We start from the raw sequence: 20,182 nt of genomic DNA, 5'->3' as shown, positions 1-20,182 counted from the left end.
ACATACCTTGAGAGGCCAAAATGTCGTTCCTAGCCAGGTAAAACACGGCCTGATCCCTGAAGACAGCCAGAAATTTTGTGCACTATAGTAGTTATCTAAGCTCAGTTCACGAAATCCTACTTGGAGGCCAGGATTAACCGTTGAGCCGTCCTCATAGCGAGGCCGCTATTGAGCAGGTGCACGAAGACACTCCAGGAGCTACTAGTAGTAGCTTTATCGATCCCTCATCACACGCAGTATGTAACCGCAAACAGCTCAAGCTCAGCGCCTCCCAGGATGCCAGCGCCACGAAGAGTCAGACTGGCCATTGCCAAACGTGCTGGGCTCGAACGGTGTTTAGAAGTAATCATGAGCTCTCATAAGGCTGGTGCTGCTTGTCGACAGACAAATGGGAAGAAAGAGACAGAGGCGCAGGTTGTGAAATGCGATCGTGAGATCAACTGGCCAGTGATATCTGTCATTTAAGCGCTCTCAGACCAAGCCAATGAGGATTCCTCTTTTGGAGGCCGGGGATAGGTTAAAGTCTGCGCCTCCCTGCCCAGAAATGCTAAGCAACGCTTAGGTTGAAATGTGCCTCGTTGAACATCTCTCTTCGGCTCTCAGTCTGCTTCCATACTACATAAGTCTGAACAAAATGCCTCCAAAGAGACGATGGATAGAAACACCAAAGTCAAATTGGCCTCAACTGTGACGCCCTTCTCTACTACTTCGTCTATCCCCTATCATGGCCTAGTCTCCGAAACAATCGCTCTGATTACTCTACTCGTTGCGATACGTCGTTCGTCGGAGATGGACACTTTTTCTGCGCCTGAGAGCTCGAGGTCGTCGAAATCGTCGAGCTCATCGGAGTTTTGGCTCAGGTTAGTCAACTCCGCAGACTCTCAAGCCTGATTTTAGCCCACGCTGGCGCTTATTCTAATGGTTGCTCAATGCTTGGACGTTATAGTACCGTCTGCATCCACCGATCTGGATATCGCCCCACTGCGGAGATCTTCTCCCTCGCCGCGGCCGCACCCGCCAGCTCATCCGACTGGCACGAGCACTAGCACGCCTCTTCCAATTAATATTCCAGTTCCTTGGACTCCGTCTCCAACTCCTTCGCACGATGTCGAATCTCTTACGGAGTATACATATGGTTACTTCTTACGTAGGTTGTGAAGATTCATGGCATACTCATACTTACACCCTTCTTCATACCCCTGTTACGACCTTACTATACATCCTTCCAAGTTCCTCATACCCTCCCAGTGCTAATTACTTGAGCTAACGGACTCCTGATACTAGGTTCAAAGACCACCGAGTCAACCGGCCGGCGCCTTATACTCCTACCTCTGCCACAACGTCGTGACGGTTGATGTGCCATACGATAGACCTGGGGCGGGCAAGGTATTGTTGTGCTAGGCAGGTTCATCTGAGTTGGGCGTATACGGAGTTTTGGACGCTGTGCGCATGCAGTCTCGATAGTATGTGGTCAGTGGTTTGGTCACACAATCTTTGCGAAGGTGTTTGGAAAGGTTATAAACAGCGGGGCTTGTTTGTATGTATACTACGCGGGAACATCATTCGGAGTCATAACAAAGTCGTTATTTGATAATTCAAACGTTCTATATCCAAACCAGGGTCCTCTTAAGATCCCATCTTTATATTGCATCATACAAAGGAGATAACATAAAAAACCAACCAACGCTCGACATCATCTAAAGACGCTCAAAGTAGCCCTCGCTCTCGAGCATGAGGACAATCTCGTGGACGATGGAGCGAACGCTCTGCTTGGAGACGTCGACAGTGAGGTTGGCGTTGGTAGGAGCCTCATAGGGGTCATCGACACCAGTGAAACCCTTGATCTCGCCGCGGCGGGCCTTCTCGTAGATACCGCGCTTGTCGGTGGACTCGCAGTACTCGAGAGGGGTGTTGACGTGCACGAGGAAGAAAGAGCCGCCGGTGCCCTGGACGGCCTCGCGCGCGGCCTTGCGGGAGCGCTCATAGGGAGCAATGGGGGCGGCGATGACGGCAGCACCGGCGCGGGTAAGCTCACCAGCAACGAAGGCGATGCGCTGGATGTTGGTGTGGCGGTCCTCGGCGCTGAAGCCGAGCTCGGAGGAGAGTTCGTGGCGGACAGTGTCACCGAGGAGGAGGGTGACGGAGCGTCCACCCTGCTGGTTGAGGGTAACCTGGAGGGCACGAGCGATGGCATCCTTGCCAGAGTTCATGTAACCAGTAAGGAAGATGGTGAAACCCTGCTGAGCGCGGGGAGGGCTGGATTCGCGAAGAATCTTGACAACCTCGGGGTAAGAGAACCACTCGGGGATGTGGGCACCGGTGCGGAGACGGTTGCGGAGCTCAGTTCCAGAGATGTCGAGGGTTTTAACACCAGCGGGGACCTGGTCCCTGGGCATGTACTCGTCGGTGTCGGGAAGGTAGGTGACCTGCTGGAACTCGACGACTTCAATGCCGAGCTCGGAACGGTACTTCTCGACAGCGTGCTGGGCATCGTAGGGGCCGTAGAACTCCTCCCCCTTGGAGTTCTTACCGGGACCAGCGTGGTCACGGCCGACAATGAAGTGGGTGGCACCGTGGTTCTTACGGATGATGGCGTGCCAGATGGCCTCACGAGGACCACCCATACGCATAGCAAGGGGCAGGAGACCAAGGACGGCCATGCCATTGGGATAGCGAGGGAGGAGAGCCTGGTAGGCGCGGACACGGGTGAAGTGGTCAATGTCACCGGGCTTGGTGAGACCAACGACGGGGTGGATGAGGACATTGGCTTGACGGGCACGAGCAGCGCGGACCGTCAATTCACGGTGAGCTCTGTGCATAGGGTTTCTGAAAACAAATTAGTCACGATATTCCTACAGTTCGAAGCTGCCATGTGGCCGTATCGAAGCTCAAGAGCCAAGACAAACCTGGTCTGGAAGGCGACAACTCGGGACCAGCCGAGCTTGTCAAAGTGGATGCGCAGCTCCGCGGGGGTATCTGAAAATTGCGTCAGCTTGATCTTTCTTGCGTGATGCTCGGCGGACGGGTAGGCTGGGCATACAGCGGAGGCCGACATAGTCGTAGTGGTTCAACTTGTTGACAGCGTCAAGCTTTCCACCAATGTAGAATTCGTGCGTCTGGTTGTTCAGGTATTTGACAGCGGGGTGGTCGGGGTCACCACCGAAGACGAGCTTGGCTTCCTTCGCCCTAGAACAAGCAAAGGATGATGTTAGCGAACCATGACATTATCGCCCAATTCGAATCCAATCAGCATCTCGGCAAATCTGGCCACCCCACGCACACTAATAGCGTTATCGGCTAAGTCCAAGCGAGCAGCGGAGGCGACATATAGAGTGCCAAGGATCACGACGATGCCGGCGACGAGGACCTAAGGACTTGAAAAGACTCACTTGTCAGGCTGGTAGATGTCGTCAATTGTGAGGATAGCAAGGTTGCGGTCGTCGCGGGGGTCGCGGAGAGTAATACGCGAACCGGGCTTCAAGCCAGACTGGTCAATGGTAGCCTTCGAAGCGTCCAGAGTGATGGGCATGGAGAACAGGTTGCCATCGGCGAGACGAGATTCGGCAACGACGCTAGAAAACCCCACCATTAGCTCGAGTCCAAGTCTGTTTGCGATATTTCCCGTAAAATTGCATTATCCAAGCAGTGTATCCGCTTCAATAAAGCCCTGCGCAAAGTGGGATATGACCATTTCTATGAGGGGAGGGGCGCATACCCGTCGTAGTCCTCCTGATTCATGAAACCTGCACCGCGTCAGTCAGTAACCGTGATTTACAAGCGAACCTCAGTCGCTCTGGTGAATCAATTGATGTAGTTAACATACCCTCAAGAGGACTGAAACCACCGTTCATGATCAATTCGAGATCGCACAGCTGGCGCTCAGTGAGGACAATGGAGGGCAGAGTGGCGGCCTCGGCCTCGAGCTGGTCGTGGCGGGGAGCATCGCGAGCGACGAGGTCCTTGAGGACACCACCATGAGGAGAGTTGGCCATTGTGAATGAACTGTGCTACAAGAACTGAAAACGAAACGACAGTAATGAAGGGAGAGAGAAAGAGAGAGGTGGGAGAAAAAAAGTAGAGTGGAGGGGGCGACGGAGAAGTCGACGGAGGGGAATCGGCAGTTAAAAAGATGGAAAAGCAAGGGCGAGAACCAACAGCGGGCGGATCCAAACTTGAAATCCTCAGGAGAATCCCCAATTCAACAGCCCAGCCAAATAGAGTGTCGGGGACGGCCTCGTTTACGTACTCTGTGCACCGTAACTATATCTACTCGATGTTATTCTAACATCCTGTTCATCTAGCTTTGCCAAATAATTCTACCCCTGCGTACTTTGAACTGAATCGCAGGCAAAACGACCATCGACTGAAGACTCCGGTCGAGGCTGAACTCGTCAACAGCATACGTAATGAGTAGCGACCGTTTACAAGAGGCGCCTCCTTATTCCTTCGGGCTTCCGCGCCATACAACTTTCTAACTATAGATCATGGCAACGGCCCATGAGAAGCGTAGAGGCAATCTTCATCAGACGCCTTGATAGCTGCTTTATGTTCCAGGGGCCTAATGCTGAGATTCTGTATACCATTTAAGTTGAGATTTTCAGGGGCGGAGATTATCAGTTGTTTGGCCTCGACATCGTCGTCAGCAGCAGCGGTTTGATACAGATCAATGCAACGAGGCTTTTTAGCGCAGGAGTTGCTCGGCAGCGTCATAGTGCAGCCGGGCTGGAGGGTTGAGGATAAATTGCTCATGCTTTCCCTGGCACCCCCAACCAGAGGACAACCTGCATCTCAGCATCTCAATGAAGGTGCCCGAGAAGCAAAACTCGGGGGGGGGACTCTCGTTGAGAGGCAAAGCGGCCTGTGACGCAGATGAAACATGCCGCGGAGGGGATGTGTTCGACAGCGGAAACTAAAGCCATGCGGTTGCAATCACGACATTCTCCACACGGCTTGCGTGATTGCTGGCCTTGGCACAACCTATTAGGACTAGTGTTATATCTGCTGCCGATCTCGCAAGCCACTCCCTCCAGTCCTCGACCTCTCTCCAGACTAAGGGCTATCCGTGATCGTTTTGTATGCTCTTATGTGTTTGGCGTTGTTGACAGATTGTGACAGGCTGATTGTTCGATCAGCATTTAATTCCGTCCCTGAATATCATCCGTTCACGTAAGTTCCCCTGAGAGTCAGCGCCTCAAATGTATATCGTGAGTTCCAGACCCACCCATTACGTTGCTCGTTACGAAGTAATATACAGATTCGACGCCTCCTAATGGAAACGCATACAAAGTGTCGGGCAGCGCATCACTCTTATATTGAGGATGAGCTTCTGTTTCCGAGTTGATATATCTCGAGCGACTTTTTTTTCGCACGGGAAGCGTGACTCGATTCGAAATTGAGGCAGACAGTTTGACTGTATTCTCGTTTCGGACATTCTGGCTCCTTACTATGTCGAGTCCTGACTCATGATCCTTGTTCACTATCAGTATCCTTCCGATCATTCACCTCGATATAAGATCGAGTAGTGATAGAACAAAACGTACTTGGTGTAGCTAGCTGCTGGGACTTAGGGGAACTCTGCGCTCCTGATCGTGAGGGCACACGGCCACAAAATGCTGTCATATAACCACGAATGGGATTCCTCATGCCTCAAGGCGATAAATTAATTTCCTGCAATGCTGCTTTGTATGGGCAAGCAATCGCCTCAAGCCTTCTTAGTGCCATAACCTCTCATAACAACAACCACTACTGTTCGCGCCAACATAACTCCACTAGCAAAGAGAACACGTGTCTCCCATGAAGCCTCAAAGACCCTACTTGTACCCCAGAGTTTCAATCCGACCCCAGAGCCGCGCTTCAAACTCGAATGGAAACAAAACCACTCGGCACTGCAGACCAAATGCCAAGAGATAAGATTGATAAGATTAGATCGACTCGAGCGAAGCTCCGCCCGCTTGTCGGCTGCCCAGATCCAACGGCAACCATCGATGTCGCCATCGCCCACCAGATCACACCTTCACCAGCTCGCAACGTTAAGCCACTTAGCCTCAGCCTAACGACCTGATCTCCAAGATCTCTTAAGGCGAAGACCAGCTGATCGGTGCGATCACGATAACTCCGCCCAGCCTTACAATTCCGAATGCGGGAGTCGTTTCGACCGTGTCCTGCCATTGAACCTCTGAACTCTGTCACCGACCTCACTCACCGCGGAGAAATTGGCGGTAAGCACTACGGTCTACAGCACGACATTTGTAAGATGGCTGGCGTGCTCGGCTCCTTGCCTCTCGGGCTAATTGTGAATCACGTCAATGATCACGAGGACGTGGGTTTGGTAGGTAGGTTGGGTTGCTCTCCCCAGGACGTTGAACCTTTCGGTTCAGTCATGAGCCTTTCAGTTCAGGGCTCAAGCACCAGGAGTAAATAATTAGAGAGTAAAAAGTGCCACCGGGGCATGCATTTTCTTTTTACTCCTCCTATCGACTACCAGCTGACAGAAGCCTGTTCGTAGATAAAGCAACTGGGATGCTTAATTCTCCGCAAGACTGGTGGTTGCCCCACTTACTTTGACGAGGGCACACTCGAGATACTACCATGGAGAGAGAAAAAAAGCTACCATAGAACGTGGAAGGAGGTTTTGTGAGAAACTCTATCATTTCTATCATGCTATTCATTATAATGCTGGATCAATGGTCCATATAGTGATTTTGCTCAATCCATCTGTACAGACTTCCAAGCGGAAGAGAGATTGGCATGAAATGTTTTGGCTCGCCAAAAACACAAAATTGTTCTCGAAAACAAAACAATCATCAGGGCATAATTCCATAGAGCGCCGATGAAGCAAATACAATGACTGGGTAATTCGCTAGATATGAAGACACCAAATATGAACGCCAGGAAAATGCAATGTAAACAAAAACAGACTCATGCTCATTGGGCAGTAGAGAGCTGATTTTGCAGTGCTTGGGACAAAGCTTCCTCCTGTCGCTTGCGTTCCATCTCCATCAAGTACTGGGCGTACTTGGAGCGAGGGTTGTGGATACCGCACTCAGTCTTTGCTTGGCCCTTCCAGCGGCCAGAACGCTCGTCTTCGTTCTCTTTGACTGGAGATGTTGAGTGGTAGTCGCCAATGCTCTTGTAGCCCTTGTCCAACAGCTCGTTGTAAGGGATGTCGTTTTCCTTGACGTACTGCTTGACCTGGTCAAAGGTCCAGTTGGCGAGAGGGTTGATCTTGATGAGGCCGGCTTCGTCGACCTCAATGATGTCCATGTCTCCACGCTTGCCTCCCTGGCTGCGTCGACGGCCAGTCAGGACCGCATGAACGTTGAGTTCACGGTAGGCACGCTGCGCAGGTTCAACCTTTGCAACCCAGTCGTAGAGCTGATCATCCTTCTCCCAGAGACGCTCGCCGTGCTTCTTGGCGAATTCAGCCTCGGTCTCAGCGCCCTGGGGCTTGTACACGTGGATGTGCTGCAGCGGGTACCTCTTTCGAACATTGTCGACGAGCTGAAGTGTTTCAGGGAAGTGATGGAGAGTGTCGAGGAAGATGAGGTTGACCATTTGGGGACGAGGGATAGATAGCTTGGAGAGCATGTCCATGATCACCAATCCTGTGAGACCGAACGCGGTGGTTTGGTACAGGTGAGGCAAAGACGTGACACACCATCGGAGAACATCTACCAGACGTTAGAGATAATCGATCAAACAGGCAGTCAGGGTGGGGAGACCAACCTTGAGGTTCAAGGAACTGAAGTTGGCGGTTGAGGAATTGCAGATGAGGCTTGGTGAAGACAATCTCAGGAAGATATTCTTCGCTAGAGCCACCACTGACATAGCCGGAGTCTCTCATATCGGCAGTTTCGCTGTCGGAGGGGTAGTTGGATTCCATCTTAGCAGGCATTGCGTCTTATACAGCCCTAAGGTTGAGATATAGATAGTCGTAATGGGCTTAGTATATGGTGTAAGACTGTGGCCGGGGGCAGAGTGGTGTAGGAACCAAGAAGTGTGCCAGCGACCCTCTGATATAGAGAAGCGAGCGGACAGGGGCAATCACGACATCATCTGCCCTGGAGGCGCCTTTTCTGCTGCCTCTCGCCCTCCGTACATGCTGCCATTTTGCCGGTCTCGAGCACGACATCGCCAGTTACCGCCTGCCGAAATCGGGCTGACCCTGAAAATTTTGATCTTCTAATCTCCGCAAGAAATCACGCAATACTTGCACTTTGGGTCTATGTCGGCAGCCGAAACCGGGCCATGTCAACCGATTTCGCTAGGGCTGATGATAAATCCTCGATTCTGACGTGCTCCTGGAAGGCCGGAGAATTCTCCTCGGAGAAAGTAGGGTCACCGTAAGCATACGGAGTAGATTATAAGTCCTGTGCATTATTACCGATTATTCCCACTTCAGGGGCGGTAATATACAGAGAACTCCGTAGTTCGCAGTAAGTAAAGTCTGGGGGAACGAGCCGATTAGCTATTTGTGACGGAAGAGCAGGGCTTCTGGAAAACAGGACAGACCTGCACATCATTCAGCACATCATTTTGTTAGTCAGAATCATAGCTCTTGCGAATCGATCTCCGGTGTCATCATAATATGTCATAGCATAGCTTGAGATCTCCGATGGCGAGTCCAACTCAGGGCTTCTGGAAGCCTGATGGAGTGATGGTCCCCCCACTTTGAGTTTGCGGCCATCCGGCGACTCGTTTGGTCGGTTGGTGGCTGATTCTGCCTGGCGGTCAGTCACGCGGGGCATTACGTACGAGTGCCTGGCAGCTTGAGGCAACAAGGCCGCCAAGTACATGTGCCGTCGATCGGTGCAGGCTGTAGAAATCTGGAGCAAAAGACGAAACCAACTAATCGAGATTCGCGGCCCTTCGCCTGCATCTCGTCTCCGCGCTATCTGAGGGTAAATCTCTCATCACGGGCGGGCTCCGTTGATCCCTGCGGACCTTGTGTGATCTGTCTCTTTGTCGCTCCATCTCTTCCCCCGCACTCTTCCTGCACCTCTCCTCCGCCATGTCAGCGCCCAACCCCGCGGGAGCTCGTCCTGCCCGTCCTGTCTTGCGACAGAATTTCTCCAGCAGTTCTTTCATCCACGATCACCAGCAATATAAGCCTCCCGCTGCCGCTGCTATCACCCCGACAATAGGCAATGTTCTTGGGAACGCCAATGAGCCGACCCCTGCGCCGGTTGCTCGCGCCTCGAACCCCATTCAACCGGATCCCAAGAAGGTGACAGAGAGTGGCATCATCCACAGTATCTTCCACCACCGGGAAGGCCTTCTTCCCAAGGGCACCCCGAAGTTAGTCGCGACGATATTCTATAAGTCAGCCGACCCCGTCCATCCTCATCTCCATCCCGATTCCTCCCCAAATGCTCGACCGGGGGATAAACTTCCTCACCCCATGGTCCCCGTCGGCTCGGCCCCAACAGTTGATATCGAGAAGCTTCCACGCGAACCTCCGGCGCCCGAACCCGAACCTCTAGATCACTTATACGGGCCATATGTGTCGCAGCTGTGCTTGACCAATTTCCTGCAGATCATCGAATCTCTACCTATCCCGTACCAGCGTATGAATACTTCACACCGTTGTCTCGACACTCAGGAGCACCCCCGCGTCGTCGAAGTCACCTTTTCCCCTCCTCCGAACCCAGATTATCTCAGCTTCGCCGACCTCCGCAAGCATGAAAGTATATGGCGATTCGAGAGGGAGTGGAATGTCGAGGTTGTGCTGCAGAAGGAGAGTGCTTTCCGCAGACATAAACGCTTGGTTGTTTTTGACATGGATAGCACTTTGATCAAGAACGAAGTGATTGACGAGATCGCCAAATTCATCGGTGTCGAGAAGGAAGTTTCTGTTAGTCACCCACTCTAGGTCTTGATCGTCTCTAATCAGCACAGGAAATCACTGAACGAGCCATGAATGGCGAGCTTGACTTCTCCGCATCGCTGAAAGAGCGTGTCAGCCTACTAAAGGGAGTTCCCGCGGACGTCTTTGAGAAATTGAAGTCCGTTATTACCATTGCCCCTGGGGCAAGGGAATTATGCAAAGCTCTCAATAAGCTTGGCTGTCGGTTGGTTGTCGCGAGCGGAGGGTTTCAACCACTTGCGGAATGGTTGGCAGGTGAACTGGGCATTGATCACGCCTTTGCCAATCACGTACGTCTCATTTCCTCTCCCCTACTTCTTTCCACCGAGGCATCGTCGGAATCGTTGAGTATCCTTACACTAATTCTCTCAATAGCTTGAGGTTGACCCCTCTTCGCAAACCCTTACCGGCAAGCTCGTCCCAACATACCCGATCATCAACGCGGAGCAGAAACGCTCCCTACTCCAATCCATCGCTGCTGATAACGGCATTGATATTGCGCAAACTGTTGCCGTCGGCGATGGTGCGAACGATCTGCTGATGCTTCACGCCGCTGGCCTCGGAGTCGCATGGCGCGCCAAGAGCAAGGTGCAACTCGAAGCCCCCACGCGCATTAACGGCGAGAGCCTAGTCGACGTTCTTTACCTTCTTGGTTTCAATGATGAAGAGATCCAGGAGCTCACTGCCTAAAATATACGAGACGGCGCGCTTCGAGACTCCTGGTATCTTCTCATGCCTTGTCAGGAGCAGGTCTCTTATGCTTTCTTTCTGACTTCTAGCGGGTCGTACTGAGTTTTGACGATCTCATCTCTCATTCTTATTTATTTTGATCTGCGGGTCGACGAATATAAAATCCCGTCTTGATGGAGTGTAGGTGTAACTGGGGTTGGTTGGGCGACGGGCGTACATATGCAATCTAGTCAAATAAATATCATGACCTGCTATATACCAAAATCATAGATCTATGACTTGATATTCTTTCTAGAAAAGAATCCGTGTTGAATACAATCAATGCCAAACCAATACAGGACGCCTCAATATGATTATCATGACCGAAACCAACTGCTTGTACCTGCGCCAAAAAATGTTGAATTGAGATAGACTGGTGGTGTACTACCGCGTCGCCTCGGAGACTGTTTTATCACTAACAGCCTGCTCAGGCGTACCAGCCCGTCTCTTCTTCAGAACGTTCTCAATGAAAGCCTCGCCCGCCTTGTAGCTACTCCGGACCAGAGGACCAGAGGCACAATAGAGGAAGCCCATATCGAGGGCACGCTGGCGCCAGAGTTCGAATTGATCGGGCGTCACGTACTCATGGACAGCCATATGTCGCTTTGTGGGGCGCATGTACTGACCGAATGTGACAACGTCGACATTGACAGACCGTAACTGACGTAGAGCATCCCAAAGTTGCTCTTCGGTTTCTCCAAGACCGAGCATGAGTGATGTCTTCGTGATAAGCGATGGCTGAGCCTTCTTGGCGGCATCAAGCACACGAAGCGACTGCTGGAACGAGGCGCGGCGGTCACGAACGAATGGTGTCAGGGCTTCAACGGTCTCAACGTTATGCGCGTACACATCTAGGCCAGATCGAGCCATAATGCCTACCATCTCCGTGTCTCCCGCATAATCTCCAGTCAAGCACTCGACCAGGATGTTTGGAGCCTTTTGCTTGATCTTGATCACCGTCTCCGCGAAGTGGCGAGCGCCGCCATCAACAAGGTCATCTCGGTCGACACTCGTCAACACCACATACCCCAGACCCCACCTCGATAGAGCCTCTGCTGTGTTTTCCGGCTCGTGTGGGTCAAGCGGCGGCGGCGCGCGTGAAGTCTTCACACTGCAGAATCGGCAACCTCGCGTGCAGGTGTCGCCCATGAGCATGATCGTCGCAGTAGCAGCAGCCTTATCGCCGCCACCCCAGCAGTCGGAGATATTAGGGCATCGAGCTTCCTCGCAGACAGTGTGCAAGTTGAGACCTCGGAGATCCTTCTTCAAGCGCTGGTAGTTCTTCGAATCAGGAATCGGCGTCTTCAGCCACGACGGTAAACGCGTCATTTCCTTCTTGCGGCCGGCGGGCCCGACGAGAGCGGTCTTGAGGGCGTAAGCTTCGGAGGGATCGAGGGGGGCATTGTCGCTTCCGCCAGAGACAAAATCCCCAAAGGTAGGCCCGGCATTGAGCTTGTCCGTGAATGTTGTCCGTCTCTTCCCTGCTGGTGTTGAAGCTCCGCCGGTGGCGGACGAGGTATCTGTCGTGGCATAGCCGCGGTAGCTGAGATATGACACACTGGCTGATTGAGGAGCAGCGACCCTTGAGGATAAGCACAAGGCTCTGAAGCGGTTCGTCGCAGCGGCCATGATGAGCAATTGGTATGAAAGTGAACGTTGTTGCACTAAGAAGTTTGAATTCCGCGGGAAAGCGTCGCAGATGAAATGAGCCTGGGGCCGGCTATCCCGTGTTAGGTAATATTGCCTCAGGCACCAATATTCGTCATCTTATAGTTCCGCTCTACTAACGGAGGATAAAGCAACAGCACTACCCAGACTGGTCATACGATATCGGACTGATGTTATTGGTTATTCATTTTGGGGTAATCTCGATATGTCGAATATCAAAGCAGGAATTACACATTTGGCGCCGGGGCTCGAAGCACACAGCTCAGAAGACATACTTCACATAGCGGCCAGTAGGTGAAAGTGATAGAATGGAATACATAAGTCAGAGTGAGACACTGAAAGGCAGGTGGCATAAGAAAGTGGCTGAGGGAATGGCAAGATGTCTATCTAAATGGATTGTGTCGCTTTGAGCTCAGGCAAGAAAAGAAATAAAATGAGAATATAGGAAATTCCTGGCTGGTCAGGTAGGAAAAGTAGGAGGGGTCTATGCTTTGGTCTCCAGGACCTGTATCAGAACTAGCACGGCCGACTTCAAGTCCTCATCAGGAGACCCGCGGATTGTGAGTAGTAGATTATCCACTATTCGATCGAGGTCTTCATGAAGTTTGTTGCTTCGAGAACCGAGGACTTGATCCCGGATACGCGACGGCGGAGGTTGTGCAAATTTCATCCCAAGAATCGAAGTGGCTTTCTCTGGCACTATGTCAAGCCTTGAGGTCTGCGCACGTGAAGGTATATTGACGGACTTGCGGCTCAGTGATGACAGAGAGGTGAGATAGTTCTTCGCTATCAAAACGGCACAGAGAGAATCAAGGAGGGACAAAGGAGCATTCGGAAAAATAGTTCGGAGAGGACGTAAAAGAGCTCTCTCGTGGTTATGGCGCAGAAACATGACAACTGGAGATGTCAAACGAAGTATGTTCTGCGGAAAGTCTTTGACTGAGTGCTCTAGCTGGTCGATAGTCCATTCATGATCCCACCATTTTTCGAGTTCTTCTTTGTCTGATTTGGTTGAAGCACTCAAAGAAGCCTGTATCCGGGCCGAAGGAGCAGTCTGAGCTTCAGGGTCTGGATCTTGTTGCGTCTCCGGGTTGTCTCCGTTCTCCACTGCTTGGTGACAGACGACTGTCTCGGTAGGGCTTTCTGAGTTGACCGAGCCTGAGACTTTGTACGCATCTTCCCTGTCATGAACGTGTCCCTTGGAGGCATACGCCGATTTCTCTGAGGTATATCCACCGTCACAAATTTCCAGTGGCGTGTCAGGGCTGAATGCTGAGACTTCCGGCAGATTATGATCTGGCGTGGCGGGTATTGTCTGCGTTGGTGGAGTAGGAAGTGAGTAGCTCGTTGCTGGCGAGGATTGTCGCGAGATATCGACCAGCTTAGGCTTTGCCTTACTTTTGACAGCAAGAACCTAGATCTCAAATTAGTACCAACAGGGCCTACCGACTACGAATTAGACATACCGCGTCATTATGTGCTCGCTTCCAATCTACAGCATCCGGGCTCTGCTGGACGATCTGAAATTTCCGCCTGTTAGAGACCATCGACTTGCCGGTTTCTATGGACGGAGAGTCCATAGGCGCGCCTTGAAGCCATGTCTCACAGTATGAGAGACTGCTTGGAACCCAACTGCCTTCGCTCGAGACTGTGCCTGATCTGCTTCTGTGTGTTCCAGCAGATGACCCGGGGAAGTTTCTCTTTCCCACCGAATCTACATCTAAGCAGGTAGCAGGCGGTGACATACATCCCGAGTTTGTTGCTGCAGGAGTAAATTGTCCATTGCCTAGCTCGCATTGCCTCACGAAGTTCGAATGCGCCATGTGCACATTGGTGGCATCGGTCGTCTGATCTTCAACAGATACATCAGTTGCGGGCGTTTGCGGAGTGCAGCGGTTGCAAGGTGCTCGTTCGGGGAGACAAGTACAATCCTCGGTCTCCCCGTCGTGCCCAATCTCGGACCCTGGCTTTGATGAAAAGTATGTGGAGGCCGGCGAGGCTTGGGATGGTTGCAAGTCAGAGAGCGGGGGGCTTGGGAGAAGGCCGAATGGCTCTAGGCTAGAGGCCATAAGATTCTGGTCTGACCTCCAGGCTCGCAATGTCCGAATCTCGGGAGGCCGCGAGGCTAAACGCAACTCACGAACTGTGGCTGGACTGGTTTCGATTGACGGCGATGCATGGAGGCGAAGTTGGAAAGGCTCCTTCATCCTGCGAACCGAGCGGAAGGGCGAAATGCAAGCCGTACTGCGGTCAGTAGTGCGTCTGGGTTGCGATAGAGTATATTCGGCTTCTTCAAGGCGTGGAGAAGTTGATGGAACAAATGAGAGAGAACTTTGTGGCTGCTGCCTCTTCCATGGCTGAACATTGAGGGAAAACCGAGGGGAAGCTGGGTGAGGCCGAGATACTTGCTCCTGGCCTGTCAGACTATAAGTCGGCACGCTTCTGTTCACATATGCCGGAACTGGGCTCGCGGTCACGGTGTGATGGCGCTGATGGCCGTGACAAGGCCTGCTATACGAGCTGGCGTACTCGTAGTCCGTTGAGGACATCGCGAATCCTAGAAATGTCAATGATGATAGGAATAAAAGAGTCCACTTCTCGACCAGTAAGGGCGCAGAACAAGAGGAAAGACTTTCTGCCCAGTGCGGGCGTGAGCAGCGGCCAGAGAGCCCTTATACTACGGAATGGCCCAAATTACCAAACATCCCTTGACGACCTTGCGGTGACAGAACGCCAGACATCGGGCATGTTCATCACCCCCTTCCATAGGAATTTTGGGACAAGAGCGAAGCGTGAAGGGCGACTCCCACCGTCCTTGCATTCCAGAGAGTGATGATGTCCAGTAAATGCCCAGTGGGTCTGGATCATTGGGCCAACAGCCGCAGAGAAACGTGGGTGATGGGCTCCTCAGGAACTTTGCATCTCGTCATCGCAGTAGGATTGAGACATGCAGAAAGTGGGCGAATCAAAAGGGAGACCCCTAGAGGAGCTATTGAGAAAAAACGTCACGATGGACTTGATTTTAGTGAGCTGTTGCGCCGGGCAATCAAAAGATGCAGCCCCTAAAGGGAGGCCCTTGCTTCGGTTGCTGTGGGTGCAGTTGCATAGTGCCCATGCTTGGAGACGGCTGTTAATCTCAATCGCATGTGCAAGAATTTCAGCCATACTGTGGCTGCCAAAAGTACAGAGTGAGCCCTACGTTGTTAGCAAGCTTGGATTCCTTCAAGAGGCGCCCAATTGCTCCCTGCAAGCCGAGTTCCTGAGTAGGGCTGTCCATTGTTGGCTGTGCCGAGCAGTCTGGGTAGTGTTCCGTGCAGTATAAGCATCAGCAGCCGGTTCAAGGCAGACTGACTCTGGAGTGATGGAGTCCAGGGATCCAGGGTGTTATCCTTCCACAGGGTTGATGTTGATCGAGGAAAGGTGAATCGTCCAGGGTGTCTCCGAAGGGTAGACAGATGTATCACATGACTTGATATATGCCAGCTCCTATGCAAACAGTGCAAACTTTTCTTATCGCAGAGCAAAAAAAAAGATATGGCATCAACGAGCTTCGACTTCTGCGAAACGATTGACTTACAAGTCCGATACCGCTCCTCATGCTTTCAGAATGCTTCGTCGCGTCGACCTTGGCGTCCGCGAAACCCTCAGCGTCAGCCTCGCTGAGGGACGTCGGAATTTGCTTCCATGAGCTGCAGCCATCGTCGACCCTACGATCCACCTTGAAAAAGAGCTCGACTGCCCCGAATTGTCTAGCAGTCAGTGTGTCGCATGTGTTCGCCGCGCAGTCAGAAAAGGCAATTGTGCACGTTTATAGCAGAGAAAAGGGCAACCAGGAAGCGACGGTTCCATTTCCTGAGCGCATTCGCAGCATAGCGGTTGCAGGATCGAAGAATGGTGATATCGTGGTTTTGGGCACAGAAGGTGGCCGGTTGATTCTATGGGAGGTGAGTAAATCACTGCAAATTGCAATAACAGGTCTAATGCTTCTTGGAAAAGGTTTGTACAGGACGCCAAGTTGCTACGACAGCAGCGCATTTACGCCCTGTTACCGCTCTCGTGGTCGATCCCAGCTCGAACTTTGTCCTTTCCGGTTCATCAGATGCCAGCATCCACGTCTGGTCGTTAGTTGATCTCCTATCATTCACGAAACCTCCGTCAGGGCGTGACCGACAGCCCCCGAACTCTCCCATTCGCACATTCTCCAATCACCGCGCGGCTGTTACTGCAATTGCGGTCGGACACAGCACTGGTAGATACAATATCGCCGTCTCTGCAGCGCAAGATAACACCGCCATCGCCTGGGATTATCGGACCGGCCATGTCCTGCGGAACTTCCTCCTCCCATCTAATGCGGCTTCCGTCTCCCTCGACCCAGTGGATAGAGCATTCTATGTGGGATATGAGGATGGAAGCGTCCAGTCGGTAGATTTCTATAACCACCAATCCATTCAACACCCTCTTTACGACACGTCATTACAGGCTACTCCGGCGCAGGTCTCATCCGAGGACCGCTGGCTCCCACCTTCCGCTGACAGCGGTGCAGCGCATACACTAACGCTCTCTTACGATGGAATGACTCTACTATCTGGTCATGAGAATGGGAAAGTCTACTCATGGAATGTCGGACGACGAAAATATGCCTCGACAGTAGCAGATTTTACACACCCTGTCACAAACGTGATAATACTACCTCTCGAAGGCCTGTATCAGCAAGCCGCTAATCTCAAAAGAGTGGCGCATACTATCGTCAAGCCGAGATACGACCATACCCTTTCAGAAAACACGCAGGCCGTAGGTACTGTCCCGGCTGACTATGAGTTCAACACCCATCTACTACGCTCATCCTCGGCAAGTGAAACAACAACAACGCCAGACTGGTTCTTGGAGGCCTTTTCTCATTCGTCTTTCCCTACATCCATGCTAGAGCAAGGTCTTGCTGAGCTCGCTGTTATGGGTCAGCCAGGACAGGACGCGACCTCCGTTGCTTCGATGGACGTTGCAATTGATATCGATAACCCTGCCAAGGATTCGCAAATCGACTCACTGGAACGCGAAATTGCTACTCTAAAGCAAAAGGCCTCAGTCAGCGATGCGGCTCGACAAACTACCGCCGATGAGATAACGAAACTCCGTTCAGAACTTGTCAACCTTCACAATCATATCAGCGAGCTCAACGAGAAGCAAGAGCAATCACAACGGGGGAAGATCCAGCGACAAGCACGCAAGGAGGAGCGGGCCACCCGAAGACGGGAAGCCTGGTTCGCAGCGGAGAAGAAGGGGAAGAGCGGTGACTCGGTGCTCCGTCGAATGGAAGTTGAAGAAGACTCCGAGACGAGTGGCACCGATGACCAAAGCAGTGATGAGCACTGATATTGACAATGCTCTGGCTGGGCCTCTGTTCCTCATCCATCTTGTCAAAGTATTTATTTTGTTGTATATCCAGGAGCGTTTGGAATGTTTCAAAGATCTCGTGGGCATGATATGGGAGCGGGTAGCACTCCATGGCGTAATGGGCTTAAAAGTTTGGTTTGGTTAATTGAGCTCGACGGAGCAATGAACTAGCATGTGAATAGCAATGTGACCATTTGTATATAGAACAGTCACAGATGGCACTTCCCTCAGCGTACAGGGTCCGGAATCCCGTCAACAACACTACCTGCTAGTACGAGTAGACTCTAAAGACCCTGAAGACTAGGCATTTTGAAGCTGTCTCAGGGACCCTTGACACCAAGGTAAAGGAAACCTTTTGCTACTGGCCTGCAATTCCAAGCATGTTCCGGGGTTGTCATGGAAGATAGCTGCTCAATCACCATCCAATTGGTTGAGAATGCCTGTACCACCATTGTGGAGACAGAACCTCAGCTATATCCCTGACGCAGGGCCGGCGTATTTACTATAAGCCACCAAGTATATACAATAATAGAAAACCCACGGCTGTCCCTGAGAATGATATCAGCCTAATACCCGCCAGTCGACCCGCCCTGCTCTTGAACCTGACCACCCTCCACCTCCTGCACAATCTTGACCCCGGAGCTCGCCCCAATACGCTCCGCCCCAGCCCTCAGCATCTTGACACAATCCGCCGCGGACCTTACACCACCACTCGCCTTAACCTTTGTCTCCTTCCCCACAGCCTTCGCAACCTCGTGCATGAGCGCCACATTCTCAACCGTCGCACCAGCCCCATTGAACCCCGTACTCGTCTTGATGAAGTCCACACCAGCCACGCACGAAAGCACAGAGCCGGCAATGATTTCGTCACGAGAGAGCTGCGACGTCTCGAGGATAACTTTCAGGCCAGTGGGCGACGGAGCCGCATTGCGCACGCCCAGAATGTCCTCGTAGACTTGAACGTACTGCTTCTCCTTAAGCAATGGGTACTTCAGTACCATATCGAGCTCTATAGCGCCTGCTTCGACGGCCTTGCGGGCTTCATCTTCCTTCTCGGAGGTCTCGTACATGCCCTCGTGGAACCCGACGACACAGGCGACGCCGACGTCTGGAGACGAGCGGAGTTGCTGCACGGCTTGGGCAACGTGCTTGAGGCGGACGCAGACGGTTGCGAATTGGTATTTCGAGGCCTGGCTGCATAGTTCGGTGATTTGGTCTTCTGTTGCTGCGAGGGCTAGTTGGGTGTGGTCGATTGTGCGGTTTATTTTGGAGGGTGTAGACGATTGTTCTTCTGAGATGGTTGAGGGAAGGGAGGCCTTGATTTTGGAGATCAGCGCCTCCCAGTCGGCGTTGGTTTGAGGGGCAGACATTGTGTGGCCTGGTGGTTTTCAGGGTCTTGAGACTATAGAGGGAAAAGTAAATAATAGAAGAAAAATTGGGTGCCCACTGTCAGGCCATTTGACGGCCCCTCATTAAGTTGTGTGGAGAACGTGGAGTATCCCACGTGATATTTTGAGATCTAAGACCCTGAAAGACTCCATGATGCTCTGACTATTTGGCAAGATCTGTAGCAGCTCAAAGGCTTTTCTGACATTACGACGCCTGGTGATAAATTTACAAGGCATAGCCCATCCGATCTTCTGGGGATAAGCTTATCTCTCAAGTCGACAATGGCCGAACGCCAAAAAGCAAACAATCCTTTCTTCAGTGAATGCATATCACTGTACAAAAGAATGGTGATAGGGTATAGAGTTCTGCATCAAATTTCTTCGGTTGACCACAACCAACGACGATCACCGAAGCAAGCCGCTGTCCATGACTTGCACGGGATGATAACCATGCGGTTTCATCGAGAAATCAGTCCCACCCCTCAGCAACATCCACTCTTGCACGAGCCTTGAACATCATCTACCCGTCCAAACTTCCCTGAACCGAATGAGCCAAATCCACCGCCGCCACCGCCGGGACCGCCACCACCACCACCTCCGCCTCGTGGGCCCCCAAAGCCATTCCAGCGAGACCTGGTGTTGTCCTTATTCTCAGCTCTAGTAATGTTGAAACGCGAGCCTTGGGCAGCAGCGTACGGGTCAAGCTAGAAGTCGAATTGTCAGCATACGAGCCAGGAGAGTCGAACAGTGGTGCAGGAAGCAATGTGGTATTCTTGGGCGGAACGTACGGCGAAGAAACTGGTGAAGTAGAGTCCGAGAAAGAGGTAAATACTCTCCATGAAACGTCTTATCTGAACGGACACGGGAGGACTGTGGGTAAAAGACAAGATTAGTGATCGACGCTGGTGGGATAGATCCTGGGGAATCTGGGTGCGGCTCTTTGACTTACGCTTGGAGGATTTGCCCATTGTGCAGGTAGACACTGGGCTTCGAAGATGACTTCGAGCTCGAGGATTCTCTTGAGGCCATGTTGCATGTTCAGTCTGGATGGAGCGATGACGAAATGAAGGACTGGAAGTTGAAAGTTGGAAGTTGAGTGAGATGAAAGGCACCGGGCTTGGCGCTAGGTAGCGGGGCCCGT

The 20,182-nt window shown here is 52.1% G+C and overlaps 8 protein-coding genes across 8 annotated transcripts; 2 read left to right on the top strand and 6 right to left on the bottom strand.

The window, feature by feature from the left end:
* Positions 1–1,581: 1,581 nt before the first annotated feature.
* Positions 1,582–4,105, bottom strand: sC (sulfate adenylyltransferase). Its single transcript, XM_073759014.1, has 6 exons — positions 3,824–4,105; positions 3,716–3,743; positions 3,390–3,572; positions 3,041–3,186; positions 2,907–2,976; positions 1,582–2,826 (listed from the first exon to the last, which is right to left on the bottom strand). Exons 1-6 carry the CDS (start codon positions 3,990–3,992, stop codon positions 1,698–1,700), a joined length of 1,725 nt encoding a protein of 574 aa, XP_073611740.1. The 5' UTR covers positions 3,993–4,105; the 3' UTR covers positions 1,582–1,697.
* A 2,691-nt stretch (positions 4,106–6,796) lies between these two features.
* met16 (phosphoadenylyl-sulfate reductase (thioredoxin)) lies at positions 6,797–8,175 on the bottom strand. Its single transcript, XM_073755270.1, has 2 exons — positions 7,726–8,175; positions 6,797–7,670 (listed from the first exon to the last, which is right to left on the bottom strand). The coding sequence occupies exons 1-2, from the start codon at positions 7,892–7,894 to the stop codon at positions 6,925–6,927; spliced, it is 915 nt and encodes a 304-aa protein (XP_073611739.1). The 5' UTR covers positions 7,895–8,175; the 3' UTR covers positions 6,797–6,924.
* Positions 8,176–9,010: 835 nt separating this feature from the next.
* Positions 9,011–10,555, top strand: BDV17DRAFT_284354 (phosphoserine phosphatase SerB; the record flags this gene model as incomplete). Its single annotated transcript, XM_073760517.1, has 3 exons — positions 9,011–9,853; positions 9,898–10,155; positions 10,241–10,555. 3 exons carry the CDS (start codon positions 9,011–9,013, stop codon positions 10,553–10,555), a joined length of 1,416 nt encoding a protein of 471 aa, XP_073611738.1.
* Positions 10,556–10,978: 423 nt separating this feature from the next.
* BDV17DRAFT_294994 (lipoate synthase) lies at positions 10,979–12,223 on the bottom strand (the record flags this gene model as incomplete). The annotated part of the gene is made up of 1 exon (XM_073762965.1): positions 10,979–12,223. The coding sequence occupies one exon, from the start codon at positions 12,221–12,223 to the stop codon at positions 10,979–10,981; it is 1,245 nt and encodes a 414-aa protein (XP_073611737.1).
* Positions 12,224–12,653: 430 nt separating this feature from the next.
* BDV17DRAFT_201811 (uncharacterized protein) lies at positions 12,654–15,010 on the bottom strand. The gene is made up of 2 exons (XM_073755269.1): positions 13,729–15,010; positions 12,654–13,676 (listed from the first exon to the last, which is right to left on the bottom strand). The coding sequence occupies exons 1-2, from the start codon at positions 14,809–14,811 to the stop codon at positions 12,747–12,749; spliced, it is 2,013 nt and encodes a 670-aa protein (XP_073611736.1). The 5' UTR covers positions 14,812–15,010; the 3' UTR covers positions 12,654–12,746.
* Positions 15,011–15,841: 831 nt separating this feature from the next.
* BDV17DRAFT_201699 (putative ribosomal assembly complex component Ipi3) lies at positions 15,842–17,926 on the top strand. The gene is made up of 2 exons (XM_073755265.1): positions 15,842–16,206; positions 16,259–17,926. The coding sequence occupies exons 1-2, from the start codon at positions 15,859–15,861 to the stop codon at positions 17,630–17,632; spliced, it is 1,722 nt and encodes a 573-aa protein (XP_073611735.1). The 5' UTR covers positions 15,842–15,858; the 3' UTR covers positions 17,633–17,926.
* On the bottom strand, positions 17,926–19,073 carry BDV17DRAFT_201676 (2-deoxyribose-5-phosphate aldolase). Its single transcript, XM_073755264.1, has one exon. It carries the CDS (start codon positions 19,021–19,023, stop codon positions 18,220–18,222), a length of 804 nt encoding a protein of 267 aa, XP_073611734.1. The 5' UTR covers positions 19,024–19,073; the 3' UTR covers positions 17,926–18,219.
* Positions 19,074–19,523: 450 nt separating this feature from the next.
* Positions 19,524–20,070, bottom strand: BDV17DRAFT_294990 (uncharacterized protein; the record flags this gene model as incomplete). Its single annotated transcript, XM_073762964.1, has 3 exons — positions 19,524–19,745; positions 19,830–19,911; positions 19,991–20,070. 3 exons carry the CDS (start codon positions 20,068–20,070, stop codon positions 19,524–19,526), a joined length of 384 nt encoding a protein of 127 aa, XP_073611733.1.
* Between the last annotated feature and the right edge of the window lie 112 nt (positions 20,071–20,182).

Source organism: Aspergillus undulatus (assembly GCF_047715775.1).
Source record: "Aspergillus undulatus strain CBS 261.88 unplaced genomic scaffold BDV17scaffold_61, whole genome shotgun sequence".
NCBI classification, from domain to species: domain Eukaryota; kingdom Fungi; phylum Ascomycota; class Eurotiomycetes; order Eurotiales; family Aspergillaceae; genus Aspergillus; species Aspergillus undulatus.
Note: the sequence above shows the minus strand (reverse complement) of the source record. Positions and strands in the feature narration are given on the sequence as shown.

Bases quoted from the DNA above. Each gene is read 5' to 3' on its own strand.
- BDV17DRAFT_201811 (XM_073755269.1), bottom strand. From the start codon at position 14,811: ATGTCCTCAACGGACTACGAGTACGCCAGCTCGTATAGCAGGCCTTGT. The intron at 13,677-13,728 runs GTATGTCTAATT...TTTGAGATCTAG, and splicing joins AGCGAGCACATAATGACGCG to GTTCTTGCTGTCAAAAGTAA.
- BDV17DRAFT_201676 (XM_073755264.1), bottom strand. From the start codon at position 19,023: ATGTCTGCCCCTCAAACCAACGCCGACTGGGAGGCGCTGATCTCCAAA.
- BDV17DRAFT_201699 (XM_073755265.1), top strand. From the start codon at position 15,859: ATGCTTTCAGAATGCTTCGTCGCGTCGACCTTGGCGTCCGCGAAACCC. The intron at 16,207-16,258 runs GTGAGTAAATCA...TTCTTGGAAAAG, and splicing joins GCCGGTTGATTCTATGGGAG to GTTTGTACAGGACGCCAAGT.
- sC (XM_073759014.1), bottom strand. From the start codon at position 3,992: ATGGCCAACTCTCCTCATGGTGGTGTCCTCAAGGACCTCGTCGCTCGC. The intron at 3,187-3,389 runs GTGAGTCTTTTC...TGCTTGTTCTAG, and splicing joins GACATCTACCAGCCTGACAA to GGCGAAGGAAGCCAAGCTCG. The intron at 2,827-2,906 runs GTTTGTCTTGGC...ATTTGTTTTCAG, and splicing joins GTTGTCGCCTTCCAGACCAG to AAACCCTATGCACAGAGCTC.
- met16 (XM_073755270.1), bottom strand. From the start codon at position 7,894: ATGCCTGCTAAGATGGAATCCAACTACCCCTCCGACAGCGAAACTGCC. The intron at 7,671-7,725 runs GTTGGTCTCCCC...AACGTCTGGTAG, and splicing joins TCAGTTCCTTGAACCTCAAG to ATGTTCTCCGATGGTGTGTC.